The 14,854-nt window shown below is 51.3% G+C and overlaps 1 protein-coding gene across 8 annotated transcripts in view; it reads right to left on the reverse strand.

The window, feature by feature from the left end:
• FMNL3 (formin like 3) overlaps positions 1-14,854 on the reverse strand; it is a 53,579-nt gene that overhangs the window by 17,205 nt on the left and 21,520 nt on the right. For all 8 annotated transcript variants that reach the window (XM_082741218.1, XM_082741220.1, XM_082741217.1 and 5 more), the window contains exons 2-4: positions 4,510-4,593; positions 2,432-2,512; positions 2,071-2,147 (exon numbers count right to left, since the gene is read on the reverse strand). In XM_082741218.1, the coding sequence (XP_082597344.1) occupies positions 2,071-2,147; positions 2,432-2,512; positions 4,510-4,593 (242 nt within the window). The remainder of the gene's footprint in view (positions 1-2,070; positions 2,148-2,431; positions 2,513-4,509; positions 4,594-14,854) is intronic.

A 14,854-nucleotide genomic window follows, 5' to 3' on the forward strand; every position in this document is an offset into this window, starting at 1 on the left:
TCAGCTGAGGCTGACTGACACCGGAGCTGCCTGAAGTTAGCTTCCTCTCTGGGGGCCGACAGGCCTCCCGTTTCCTGTCTGTCTGCTCTCCAGCTCCCCACCCCCTTCTCATTTCCTGTCTGAGTCTACACTGCTATTTTCGGGATCTTGACACTTTGAGGAGAGGTTAAAGGGCACTTCAGCAAGGCAGAGAAACCAATACAAACCCGAGAGAGGAGGAGCTGGTGAGGCTCTGGAATCCCACTTCCCAGCCCATCCAACTCCAGGGCCGGAGTTCCCATTGGGCTGGCCCTATACACCAGGCTCCGGCACGTCGTGGGGCGGATCAGGCTGGGACAGAAGCAGGAGCCTCCTCTCCCCTCCTTGCCCTGGGCTCCTACCACCCGGGAGCACCCACACCCTGGCCCGACAGCCTGACAAACTCTTCTTGCCTAGGAATCTGGGAAGGAGCCTGACCCTCCCACATAACTGCCCGGAGAAGCCACAGTTCAGACAACAGGAGCTCCTAAAATGCCAGACGCCAAACTGTTCCCTGGGAACCGAGGGCCAGGTCCAGACCTCTAACTCGTGTGCCAGCTGCCAAGAGGCCCCAGGCCTGGGAACCACGCTGCTCTCGCCCCAGCTCCTGGCCGGTGGCCAGAGAGGCAGGCCCCAGGTAGAAAGGGTGAGCAGAGGGGAGTGTCGCACACGGCTCTGGGGTCCTCTCCTGTGAAGAATGGGCTCCATCCTCTTGTGACCAAGACTTACTAAGAAAGAACAGAAGGCCTGAGAGGGAGGGGAGGGGAGTAGTAGGCCCTGCAGGGTGGTGTGGAGGGCGGTAGGTGGGATTTGGAGTCACTCTCTGTCTCACTGCCCCATCGCCTCCCCTCTCACACACAGGCTAGCTGAGGAGGCCCTGCCACTCCTTCTGTGAGGACTCACCACATACAGCAGGAGGCTGAGTTTCACGTTTGCTAGCATGTCAGCTTTCACTCTGGTTCATGGATGGGGTGTGGAAGCCAATTCTGGCCACCAGGCACAGCTGCTGAGGCCAGGAACTATCCCTTTCCTGTTCTGTCCTGTGCCATTTCCCCCATGACTGCTGCCTCGGCAGCTGGCTGCAAACAGGTAGCCTCTCTGAGAGCCCAGGCAGGCCCAGCCCAGTGTGGACAAGTGGGCAGGAGGGGAAAGGCAGATGACGTTATTTGGCTCTTTCTACCCCTGCTCTCAGGAAGCCCAGGACCCTGGGGACGGCACCTGCCCAACCACCCTCTCCTCCACCCCAAGCTCTACTTCTCACTCCTGTGAGCTCTCAGTATCTGTGCCAGGCCCCCCGGTCAGGATTGTGGCCCCGCCTGCCGTCCTCCATCAGGTTTCCCTTGATATCCTCTGTGTACACTCTCTCTGTCTCTATCTTGCTCTCACTTTCACTACATATACTCTGACTGGTTACAGTTTTAGAAAACCGAGACCACTTGCCATCTGTCACTGTACCTTACGCATTAGCCTCTGGCTTGTTCAGCAAGTTCGGGTTCCCCACTCAGAGACTAGCAAACAAGACCCACGCCGTTCCTAGGGACCTGTTAATAGGCTGGTGATACCACGGTCTGTAGATGCAGGAAATGTTCAATTCCTGGCCCCCACTGCCTTTGATCTACTTTCTAGGTGCCCTAGGAAGCTGCTTCTGCTCCTGAACTGAGATGGTCTTGCAATCAAGAAAACAGTCTTCTGGGCACCACACAGTCTGGGAACGAGGTCTCAGCTACCCAGTGTAATGTGCTCCCCCATCCCCAGCACTCTCTGGGCCTCCCTTGGCCCACCCCCAGGCCACAGGCAGACTGAGTCTCAGCTGCGACAGGAATGTCGTCTACTTAAAGCCACAGGCTGAAGACCCCAGGAGAGGCCCCCAGCTTGCCAACAGCATCTAGTCAGCACCTGGCAGAGTCAAAAGGGAGAAAAGCCAGAAAAAGAGCACTCTGAAGCTCTGAGAAACCCAAAGTCGTTCAAGGGGCGACCGTGCCTCATGGCCGGGAGATCAACAAGCCACCCATCCTCAGAGACGCCGGATCCTGATGGCGGATTCTGACTCACCCAATGTGGTTGGTGCGAAGTGAGATCTCCAGCTCCCTCAGTACTTTGGTTGACTCCTGCACTCTCCTCCTGAACTTCTGTAAACATGGAATTTCCTGTCACTATTGGAGCGCCCCCCCCCATCCAAGTTTACAGCACAAACAAAAGGGGTAGAAAAGGAAAGGGAGGGGACGCGAGAGGGCAGGTACAAGCCTTCCCTCTGTGAGGAGCCAGCCACTCTAGGCCCATGGCCTCAGAACCCAGAAACCCAACTCCCATTGCCCAGAAGCGGATGTCCCACCCCCAGTCACAGGGTCTGCACCCCAAACCCCACAGGACTATAAGGGGCAGCAAGGTGGGGCCTCCCTGCCTCACGCTTCACCTTCCGGGTTACGCTGGGGTCCAAGAAGCTCTGGAGTTTCTGGATGTAAGTGTGGGGAGGATTCTTCACCTGGAACCGTTCCTGTGAGGGAAACATGCGTGTGTGCACAGACACCCACAGTTTGAGGAGAGTGTCAAGGAAGTCAAACCCTGATGACGTTCAGTGTGAGGGGACCCAGACTCCTCAAGTTGTCAGCTGGCCCCTAACATCATCCAGCCAGAGGCTCTCTACTTGACTTATTTTCAGGCGCTTCTCATCTACTGCCATCTTCCTCTTCTCTGATTAGTGATCTCTGAGCCTAAAATATTTTTCTATGTTGAAAATTATTTTAAGAGCCTGCTGCTTGCTAAGATGCGGAGATTAAAGAGCTGCTAACACCAAAATAATGGAACAACTGAGAAATGATGTCCACTGCCTAACTGACTGATGGCCCGGGACTAGGAGGACCATGGAGAGAGGAGCGAGGCTTCATAGAATGCAACCTCTTCAGCCCTAAACCCAGACTTGGGGTTGCACTGGCTTTGTAGCACTAACACATTCAGGGCTGGAACACACGTTCTGTTCCTTGCCCAGACCTCAGGCCCTGGGCCCCAACCATCGAGGCAACCTCAAATGCTAAACCTGCTTTTGGCAAGGTCATCCCTTGATCCCCTTCCACGAAGAGCACAGGATCATGGGACTCTGCCTTCCCCATTTTGGTCCAACCCCCGCATCAGACCCCAGAGAAAACTCAGGGAAAACTCTTCAGCGTTCTGGTCCTATTAGGGCCTTCACCACTGAGATATCTGCAGAGTTGAGGGGTGGAGGGAGCAACACGGGGCTCAGGGAGAATGATCTCATGTTAGCAAACAGAACCTAAACACAAAATGAAAGCAAAAAGTAAGGTGTGAATAAGAGTCAAAATTAGGCGACCTGGAAAAGACTGGGAGATCATCAATTAAAGAAACTCAGTGCCAACAGGAGACTGTTGTCCAATCCCAAGCAAGGGTCATCAAGCTTGCCAGCTCTGCTTAATGCAGAACACGAGGAAACGGGCCTTCCCTGAAGAGGTGGGGAACAGGACAAGGAGGTCTCAAGCATAATTCCACCTCAGGTCAAGCAGCCTGATTTGGGGGGCAGCGGAACATAACAGCTAGCACAGATGGGGTTGGCTGCTTTGCCCTGGTGCCAGTGTCAGGCACGGAACTGAGCCGCAAGTTCTTCATCCATAAAACGTAACAGCACTTTCTTCAGGGGGGTTTTGTGAGGATTAAATGAGATATTTCAGTATATATAAGTCCTTGGTCCCCCGTAAGTACTTAATAAATGTTAGCTATTCTGGTTCTGTTCGGGGCTTGAAAAGAAATCGTCAATCTGTGAGCATGCCAGGCAAAGTTTCCATGCCTCCCGAGAGGTAAGGAAGTAAAAGCGGACTCTCCTAGCTATGCAGACAGGCCTGTCCAAGTTCAGAAACTCATGACTTGTGAAATTCAAATGCATGCAGGGTAAAGAGCCAGGCCATGGGTCCTGGGTCTCAGTTCCGAGCTAAGTAATAATCTCTGTAATCTCTTCCAGCTTGAAACACTGTTCATGTAGGGAGAGCTTCCAATCCTCATATTTTGAGATTTGGGAACAAAAGATAACAGAGGACTCGGTCTGCTCATTCTCAGATGCTTGTCAATAATGAGAAAAACCTGAGGTGCCAGGGCTGGGGCAGAGCAAGAGAGAGAGAAGGTCCTTTGGTCTACCCTGCCAGGCAGGGCTCTCACCCTGGAAAAAGGCAGAAACAGGCTCTATTGGGAAAGACACCCAACTCCTCTGCAGACAGCCAGCAGGACCTACACAAACTTCCTTCAGGCTACTGCCCATCAGGAGGAAACCAGGACAGCTCTTTGCAGGATTCAGAGGGGAACTTGGCCTGCCAGCCCTGTGTCCGTAAAGAGAACCCTCTTGGTACAAGAAGTGAGCACGGACTGAGGCCAAGCCCAGGCAAGGGTTTCTCAAGGGACCCCAGGGCTGCGGTCAGTGCCTTTGGCCCTGCTGCCTTGTCCAGTCCAAGAAACGGCCCCTACTCCTGGGCCTCGCCCCAAACCCCGTACCTGGTCACAGATCAGATCCCACTTCTTCTCATTGTCATACTGCCGCAGGAGCCGGGCCTTGTCGGGAGGCAGGTTCATGGAGCTCTGAGGAGAGAACCTGAGTCAACAGGGTTGAAAACTCCCTGCACCCAGAGGAGAGAAAGGGATAGCATGCAGGCCTTTCCCCTCCTGGGCCCTGGGCTTCACCCTAACACTCTGTGGCTGATAAGGAGGGCTCGGAGAGGCGCGACGGTCTTGCCTCCCCCCTTCATATTTAGTTCAGTTTGGTTGAGTTTGGTTTTCCAATTTAGTGAGTTAAGATTAACTTTATTTTGAATGAAAACAAACATTAAAACCGAAGAGGCTAGAAGATAGGAGAAATCCCTCCAAGTAGGAAATGCAGTGTTTCACAAAGCTTTTGTTTCTTTTCTATTTTAAGTATATACATATACATAGACACACACACCAGTCATGCCATAAAATGTGTTTCTTAACTTGGGACAGGGCAAAAAAGTTTGAAAGCTACTTGTCTAGAACAGCAACTTTCAATCTGCTTCTCCCCCACAGCCAGAGGGATGCCTGGCCTTCCTGTATCATACACGACCGTGGGTGGACGTCAAGCCAGCCACAGCCTATGTGGATGCCACGAGTCTACCCCTTTGCCCCATATCAGGATGCAAGTGCCTGAGAAGGATACTGACATAAAGATAACAGCTCATTTTTTTAAGGAAATAATTTACAAAATTTCAGTTCTTTAATTTTTTAGTAACAAGTTACTTATGACACACTTCCCAATTAATGAAGACACAGGAAAGTGTCCCAATCCCTTCCTGAAAGACACTCTAACCTGGAATACAGAAGGCAGACCAAGAGTTATCTTATTTTGCTCACTACTGTTTGCTGAATGAATAAAGGAATAAAAGCGGGCATGAGTGAGGGAAGCCCAAGGCACCCATGGGCTAGTGCTATGCAGGCCAGCAGCCCTACCTTCCCCTCCACACCCAGCCAAGCTTCTCTTCTAGCCACTGGGGCTGCAGGTCACAGCCTTTGCCTCTAAAGGCAGATGGTTGCACCTGCCCCTAGTGCCCATACTCTTGAATCAAATATGATCTCCTACCTGAAGTATGATAGCTGTCTGATAACCCATGTGACTTCCCACAAATCCAGCCTCTCCTCTGAGCCCGCCACAGACCACCTGGAAGGCCTTCCTCTCCTCTCTCTCTCTCTCTCCCCCCACTACTCACTGCTCCAAGTTCAGCTCTAACTCCCCAGGCACCCAAGCATGGCCAATGTTTACATCTGCCCACTCCTTGACATTCTCATCCCTGGGGACATGAATTGTGTGCACCCAGGATTCCGAGGAGACACACAAGCCCTGTGTTATTCCAGAAGTGGAAACATGCTAAGAGTGGGCCTTGCATTTTCTAAGAATCTGAGAGACAAACCTTAAATATCATTTATTTCTGTTAGACATATTATGCATTTGTCTACACACACTCTATTAACTAGCTAGACACTCATCTAGCCCCCCAAGGACGGTGTCTATTCATATGGTCTCCAACCCCTGATGATGTCTAATACTCTGATAGGCATCTAGTGGTGAGGAAGTAGACGGTATATATAAGGTTAAGGCATCCTAGTTCTGAGTAATGGGCCCAGCTCTGGGCCAGAAACCCGGTCACTAAAGCTCAAAAAAGGAGAATAGTTGGGATTTTTGCTCAGTTTTTAGGTATAAGCCAAAATGGGGCAAGGGAGAGAAGACAAGAAGGGGAAGAGGATCCCGCATTACACCCCTCTTCAGTTTCTGCTGCCCTGTGAGTCTACCTGCACTCCTGCAGGAAAGAGGGGCTAATCAAATCCCCCCCCCCACTCCTGATGCAGTAGGGACGGCTGGTTGGGCAAATACAATCCCAAATGTTCTGTTCTCTCTGAAACTACTTGGCTAAGGGCCATTCGCAGCCCGTCTGTGTGGAGAAGAGGACAGGGTCAGGAAGCCACAACAAAACAGGGACCCCAAAGTCAAAGGTGAGCCCAGACCAAGGTCTCCCTCCCATCCATAGCCAGGCTGCTGCTGGCTAAGCCCAAGTGAGAGCAGAGAAGACACAGACCTCGGGCCTGGATCTGGCTCTGTGCACATCTCAAGCCCTTCGTTGTCTTCTGCCTATTTCTCCCCAAGTCTGTGCCATGGAAATAGAAATAGTTGTCCCCCCTGGAAGAAAGAGACTGGCGGAGAAGGGGGAAGCCTGCCGCTGCTGCGGCAGACATCACATCCGGTCTACACCAACTTCCTCAGCCACCGGCTGTCAGCTGCTGCAGCCTCACACTACCCCACAAGGCGAACTGGGGAGAAAATGTCTGGTGCCCCAGGGGCTTTGAAGATGGAACAAAGTCACCCCCTTTGGGAGCCCTAGCCCAAGAGCATGGAAAAGTGGAAAAGGCATACCAGGGTTCAACCTTTAGATGCCCAGGAGAGACGCCCACCCCTCCAGGAGTATGGACAGGGGTGGCAGAAGTATGAATCAGCTCTGACCACAGGCCCATAAGCTCCAGGCTCGAGCTTTCGGTGGCACTTTCTGGGCAGTGATGCTGGCTTCTCTGTTTTTTTGGGGCCTAAGTGTGACGGGAAGGAAGTGGGGAGGGGAATTCCCCCCTGCCACCAGCACTAGCAACAGAGTCAGTACCCACCCGCCACGGACTTCTCTCTTCTCTCGGTGATAGACAAGAGCCCTGGGGCTTCTGCAGCTACCCAATAACAGGCATGAGCCCAGCAGGGCTCTGACATCCTGAGTTCCGGGGACAGCCAGTGTCACGGGGACAAACGTGACACATTCCTGTCTCCATCAAAGGTGCGTTTCCTTGACACTTTTGTTCAGTGGTCCCATAGAGATGGTGAGCTCTCGTAAGGGAACAGCCAGGCTCAGTCCTTGCTAATCGCTCACTGAGATCCTTGCTGACCAGAAGGGGGCGGCGCGACTATCTTGAAGCAGAGGCACTGAAAACGGGAGTCAGAGGGCCCAAGATCAACTGTGTGCTCTTCAGAGCTCATCCATAAAATGGAGATAATCTCACTATTTCACAGGGGTTTATGAGGATTAAATGATAAATATTTTATATCTGGATGTGTCTGGAACACCGTGGGTGTTCCACTGTCTTCTTCCCCTTCCTCCTGAAAATCTCGGGTAATGTTCTTGTTTCCCTGCTTCTGGGTTGTCTCAGTCTCTGCCTCTGTCCCTCCTTCAGCGCTGCTTCTCAACCACTCAGGACACAGCCACCCCTTGCCCCTACCCCCAACCCCCACACCTCTCACCAACCCTAAGACTAGGAGGTAGTTAAATACCAACATCCTCGAGAAAAGAGACCCCAGAGAGATGGGTGGTGAAAGGGAAGATGAACTTAAACTGAAAGCAACTCTGAGACTGATTCCTACATCAGAACAACCAGCCAGAAATCTAATAAAAACCTATAACGGGAAGAAGCAGAAAGGGGAGGATCTGACGCTTCTCCAGCAGGGCTGTTAGGTTTACTGCCAGTTTGAGGTCAGGCACAGAGCCTTGCTCAGTGCCTAAACCCCTCCTGGGTTCTGTGGGAACAAGGCTTCCTTACTCCCCACCCAAACCCTGTCAGACCCCGTGAAGTCAAGGAGGAGGAAGGTGGCTCTGGTCACAGAGGTTCCCTTCCCTTTCCTGCTCTGTACCCGTAGCCCGTTAGCCCCTCCTTGTTTCCTTCCCATGGCAGGGGAAGGGAAATGCCGGTGGGGTTGGAGTTTCCTTAGAAGGTGTGGGTCCCTGCTCTGGAACTCACCCCTGACTGTCAGCCTCCTCCGGCTGGGCCTGGGGAAAACCCAACCAACAGAAGTAGGAACCACCAAAAACTCCCAACTGTTTCTGTTGGTCCCAGTCAATCACCATGAGTCTTAGGAACAGAAATGGCACGGCTCTGCTGAGAGGCAGGAAGAGGGATGTGTGAAATTTTCCCGTGAAGGGGATTCTGGAGGCTTTAGGGAAGGCAGGCGGGGACTGTTTATTCTGAGCAAATCCAGAATGTGAGTTGGTTTTCTTCATATTTTCCCCCTCAAAACCATCTTCCCACCAGGTCCCTTATGGCTAACATGTCTCCCACGTGTGGTAGGCCCAGTCCCCATACTCAGCCTGTGGGGTTGGTGAGCCTGGAAAGCTGAATCTAGAACTTCCCCAAAGACTAAATGAGACGCTGTCCTGGGCACCACCTGCTGCTGAGCCCCTGGCCACGGCTGCCAACAAGTCCTCTTGGGCACCTACAGATCAGCCCATGGTACAGATGAGCAGAAGCAGAATGTGGTGAGGAGGCACAAGGTTGGGGAGCCCAAGAGATGGCTGTAGGTGGAGCTGGAGCCCTGTGTCTATGCCCTGCGTTCCCTCACAAACCAACAGTCCTGCCCAAGCCAACAGCAAAGCAAGCAACACCAGGCACAAAGGCCCGTCCCCAGTTGCCAAAAGGACGGAGTACTAGGAGTGGCCCAGCTCGCCCTGCCCTCCACGTATCTTTACTGGTGGGCAGGAGGCACAGCTGTGGCCAGCTGGGCACTGCTCCCAAAGGGCAAGAACTCAAGGAGGTGGGAGGTACCAGCTCCTGCCGCCTAGGCCCCCTCGGCGGCCACAGCCAGCCCCGCTGCAGTAGCAGCTCCCAGACAATGAGAGTTATTTTCAGCCAGCGCTTTAACACAAGCCAGCTGGCCAGGGTGCAGGGCGGGAGTCCTCCGCCCAGCCCGCCCAGACAGCAGCCGCTGGCCCCGCCCACTGCCTACGCCCAGGCCGCCTCGGCGTCACTGTTTATCTCTTTTCCGCGCAGCAACTCCTGGCGCCCCCCCGTAGCCCCCACCCGGGTCAAACTGTAATCCTGTGTAAAAGAAACCAAAAAAAATCAGAGAGTTTGATCACAGATCCAATAGCTGACATTCATTATGTCCGGATCCGGGAAGCAGAGCAGGCCCTCCAAACACGCCCCCTCTTTTCCCCAGTCCCGTGACTGGCAGGAGTCAGGCAGGGGAGGAAGCGGAGCGAGAGGGGGCCAGGTCTCCCTGCCAGCCAGAAAATGAGGCTCAGGACAGCTATCCTGACCTCCCTCCCTCCCTCCCTCCCTCCGGTCCGTCTTTCCAGACCTTAGGTTCGGAGATGATCGCTTGAGACAGCCTGGAATGAACCGGAGCCAACTGTGAAAGGTTCCGGGAGAAGAACCATATCCTGTGGCAGAAAGGCAACCTAAACCGGGTTTAGGACACTTGGCTGGAGGGAGAGGCAGCCCTCCCCACGCAGATGGAGTGGGGGCGAACACTTCCCTCGGACCCTGCACATCAGACAGTTCAAGGATGGGAAGGGATGGGCTCCAGGCCTCCAGCCCTGGTGCTGCCGCACCCCACAGCCTCAGCAGCAGGGCTCCCTCTGTTCCTCATCTCCTTCTGGCTGCAAGCCCCTGCACAGGACCCAACTCTAGCCACACACAGCTTCCTCGAGGCCTGAGCTGCCCTGTTACACTTATGGGAAAGGTGCTGGGGTACCGCATGACAGAAGACATCACAAGAGGGTGCTCCTTGACTTGAGTGTCCACAGTGGTTATGCCTAGCCTCCTGTTTTTGTTGACTTGGAGCTGTCACTCGGGACAAGCTGCCAGGGGAAAGCCAGCTTGCATAGACTCAGAGCCCTGTCTGGAGAACGTGCTTCTGTGGTCACTGATGACTCTATAACCAGAAATGACTTGCTGAGCAGTTATGGGCCAAGTCCCTGAGCAGCCTGGAGGAAAAAGAGATGGATTCACCAGATGTCTCAGGCTGAACTCTGCAACTCACACCAGGGAAGTCCGAGGAAGGAGAGGCCCTCGAAGGCCAGCATCAAAGAGGTGGCTTTTTCCCAAATACGACCGTATCCTGGAGGCCTCTTCTTCATCCTGGAGGACCCTTCCAGTGGATCCTGAGAAGGCAAAGGAAGTTGGCCATCTCCCAGATGCCAGCAAAACCCCCAGGTCTACCTCTATCACACCGGAGGCCTCACACCTGATATCAGATAACCTCTGTAGGTAACCTGGCCCCCAGCCGCCAGGTGAGGCCATCCCTTCTGGCCTCCTCCATCAGGCTGCACACGAGCTCACAGAGAGGAACTCATGTTAGCTATTCCCAACTGAGCCCCCAGGCCCTTGCTGAACAGCCACTGCCACAGCAACCTGATCTGTCTGCTGGCTCCTCAGCCCCTCCTCGCGGTTAGCCAGACCCACACACTCCCCAGTTACGCAAAATGGAAACTATTCTGCTGGGGGCAGCTGGGTTTCCAAAGCTGAGGAGTCTTGGGGCAGAGCCTCCCATTCTCTCTGTGGCCAACCAGTGTCCCCCCTTCTCCTCATGAGATTTTCCCCTCCTGCCTGGGGAACCCTGAGAGGCAGCGCTGCCTCTCAGAGGACACAACATCCCACAACGAGCATTTTCCTCTCTCCCCAGACCATCACCTGTTACTCACTGAGACCCAGTATGTGCCCCTCCCAGGGCCTCGCATCCATACCTTCCCTTCCATTCCCAGTGTCACCATCAGATAGGCCTTTATTGTTTACTCCTGACATTCTAGGATAATCCTCCAGCTAGCATCCCTGTTCCTGCTTCCAGCCCTCTTTCCCACCAACCTGCACATAGTGAAATTTCTCAACTTCTCAGCTTCTAAGAGAAATCACCTCTCTTCTCAGTTCTGACAGAACTCTTCTCTGACTCCTTAATCATTTACACAAAAAACCGTCTGAACTCCTTGGCCTGCTGTTCTTAGCATCTTAAAATAAGAAAGAGCTTCAGAGATAAGATTCTCCTGCAGGCTGGCCCCTTGTCCTCTGACCAGCCTTGTCCTCTTCCGGACTTTCTCCTGGAACAGCCATGCTTGCCATAGGAGCTGCTTGTAACTGATGTTTCCCCAATCTTCTGAATCCCTACCTATTACTGACTCAAAATCCATCAGATCTGTGACCACCCAACCTAAATCATCAGCCCCTCTTGTGAGCTCCAAAGCCTAATCATACATGAAGAATGAAATGGCAGAGACCTTGTTATCCCTCACCCTCTTGTCCTCATCTTCCTGAGTAATGAATCTCCAATGTTCACTTGAGTACTTGGCAGCCCAGAATTGATGTATTTCTCATCTTCCCTTGAATTTAGGTACGGCTATGTGACTATATAGGACAGAAACAGAAGTAGTGTGTACAATTTCTGACAGGTGTCATTAAGGGGCAGGAGCATACCCTTCTTTTCCCCTTTCTGCTTCCAGCTGGGGAAGGAGATCTGAAATGCAGAGGTAATGGTGGAACTTTAATAGCTATTCTGGACCATGAAGTGACCTTGGAAATGAAGTCCAGATAGATGAAACAACAAGAAAGAAAATACTTGGTCACTAATATCATGGACTTTAGCCCAAATTAAATGTCTTCCCTGTAGTGTCATTCATGTGTGTGTTTCCTCTATTCACAACGAGAACATGAATTCCTTGAGGGTAGGGGTCAGGCCTTATCCCTTTGTGAATCATGTGCAGGTGCTTAATTAGTAACTGATTTATCCTGCTACTACTTCTCCTCCTACCACTTTTTTGGCCCCTGGTTATTTTTGGAGGGGAGTACCCAATTTCTCACTATTGTCTTTCCTATTTCTGGGCTCTCTCTCCTATCATCTAATTTAATATAGCCCAAATCACTTTCTTTATTTGCTGCATCTCCCTCAGCAAGCTCCCACTCCTCATTCAGAATTTCAACTCTGTCCTTCAGTTCATGCCATAAATCTGAGCCACTCTCCTGCCCTTCTTTTTAATCGGCCTCATCTTAGAGCCTGCTAGACCCTAGCCTCTCCAGCCCTGGGATTACCACCAGATTATTTACCACAGTAGTGCTCTATAAATATTGGGCAAGTTGAATTTCCCCATGCATATATTCCTCTTCCTCCTATTTTTAAGTGTTCTGCTCCACGACACCCCAGAGAGATATTCCCAACTGTCAGCAGTGCCTCGCCTTCAATTCAAAATAGGTGAGATCCTACTTTTGCTAGCAAATCTTTCATAAGTGGTAAGATTCCCACCCCCTCCCCCAACAGTTCTCCACACATGTACTAAGCCTTAAAAATGTAGTCAGAGAGCTGAGATTTATGGCTAATGTCTTCTTGCCTTTTCTTGGACATCCAATAAATATCCTATCATAACCTCTGAGTGTGGTTAAAGCAGTGACTGATAGGCCATACCGCCCTGGCATGAATCCTGACTTTACCATTTACTAGATATGTGGCCTTGAGAGCATCATTTAACCTCTATGAGCCTCAGTTGCCTCATCTATGGAGGTAGAAATACTATCTCCTTCGTATGGTTGCTCTGATGATAAAATCTGTTAATATATGTAAAGTATTTATTTACTATATGTAAAGCATTTAAATCAGAACCTAGGTAGTAAATGTTACATAGAATGCTAGCAATGTGTTTTTGCTTGGGTTTTTTTTATTTGGCACATAGCTGGAAAACAACCATACACCAAGCACTAAGCTTAGAGCTGGAAATATTAAAATAAATAGGGTGGGATCCCTCCATTCAGGAAGTTTGTATCCAGAGAGCAAGGTAGATGAGCAAAGCAGGGGTGAGTGTAGGTAGCACTGCTGGGAGAGAGCGGTGCATGGCCCTGTGGGAACCTGGGGAGGCAACATCTAATTGGACAGAGGAATCAAGGAAGGCTTCCCGGAAGAGACCCTGGAGGACTTAATCTTTTTTTTTTTTTTTTTTTTTAAGATTTTATTTATTTATTTGACAGAGACAGAGAGGGAACACAAGAAGGGGAGTGGGAGAGGGAAAAGCAGGCTTCCTCATGAGCAAGGACCCCGATGTGGGCCTTGATCATGGACCTCGATGTGGACCCTGGATCATGACCTGAGCCGAAGGTAGCCACTTAATGACTGAGCCACCCAGGCGCCCTGGAGGATTTAATCTTAAACATCAGGCAGAGGGAGTCAGGCAAAGGCAATGAAGGAGGGGAATATGGATATTCTAGGCAAGGAGACAGCATCTCTATGACATGGAAGTGCAAAACATCCTAAAAAGTCCAGAAGGCCCTAAGTGATTTGCAGAGATGAAATGACAGTGTATAGGAGGAAATTATTGTAGGCGGGGAACAGTCTGAAGACAAAGGGGCTTAGGAGCTAAGGTAATCAGGTGGCCATGAAGAAAATAATGATGCCACTATTAAAATGAAAATAGTAATAATGACAAAAGCTACCATTTATTCACAGAACCGTGATAAGAGCTATCCATGAATTATCTCATTGAATTCTCACAATAAGCCTATGAAGCTGGGACTATCATTACTCCCATTTTAGAGGTGAGTTAGCAAAGGCTTGGGAAGGCTATGGAACCTGCCCATATTCACAGAGCAAATATGGGGTGGAGCTGGGATTTGAACCCAGGTCTGACTTCAAAGCCTGAGCTTGTAACCCAATACAGTGAGGCAATGAATTACATTAGGTCTTCTCTGTGCCTTTTCAAATTGCATGTACCCTTCGGGATCAACACAATCAAACTTCCTCACGGATTCCCCTGCCCCCCCAAACCACCCAGAGTTCACACGCTGCTCCTTCCTCTGAATTTGCTCCTTCTTCTGAACTTGAAGGTTTACTGCCCTTCACCTCCTATTGGCAATCGTATTCAATCACACCTTCAACAACGCTATGTTATCACACACTGTGCCAACGGGAAGACACGTTTTGCTTTGTGGTCACTCCTATATATTTACAAAGAAAGGATATTGCAGTTTATAAACACCTGCTCTGGGCCAGGTGCTGTGCTAGATCCTTTAATTACAAGATGTCATGGAAAAAATCACTTCTGTCTCATATTGTTATTCACCTTTCATATTTTGTGCTATTTCCCAAACTATGCTGTAAGCTCCATGAGGGCACAGACTTTGCTTTGAACACACTTTTCCTAGACAAGAGTGTCTGGCTCCCAGAGGAAGCTCCGTAGACACCGAGGGCCAGCCGTGTGGACAGCAAAGGCCAGCTGGGGGGCAGCACGCCATCTCACCCAGTACACGGGCGAGGGACCCAGCTCTGGCTTTCCCGGAGTCTCATTATAAAACCAGGAGCTTATTATCAAACCATAAAACTTAATGAATCCCTTCCTTCCTCCAGATGATATGTGGGACAGGCACGACTCCTGCTTTATGGAAGGATAAACTGAGGCCCAGCATGGGCACAAGTGATATGAGCCCGGGAGAGCACTCCAAGTCTTCTGTCTCCTTGCTTTCTCAATTGCTCTCAAATGTGGGTCTGTCCTCAGGGCTGCCGTGTTCCTGTCCTCTTAGGGGAGGAACCATAATGACCCCAGTCTGCTCTTCCCCA

The sequence above is a fragment of the Mustela nivalis genome (genome assembly GCF_964662115.1).
Source record: "Mustela nivalis genome assembly, chromosome: 7".
NCBI classification, from domain to species: Eukaryota; Metazoa; Chordata; class Mammalia; order Carnivora; family Mustelidae; genus Mustela; species Mustela nivalis.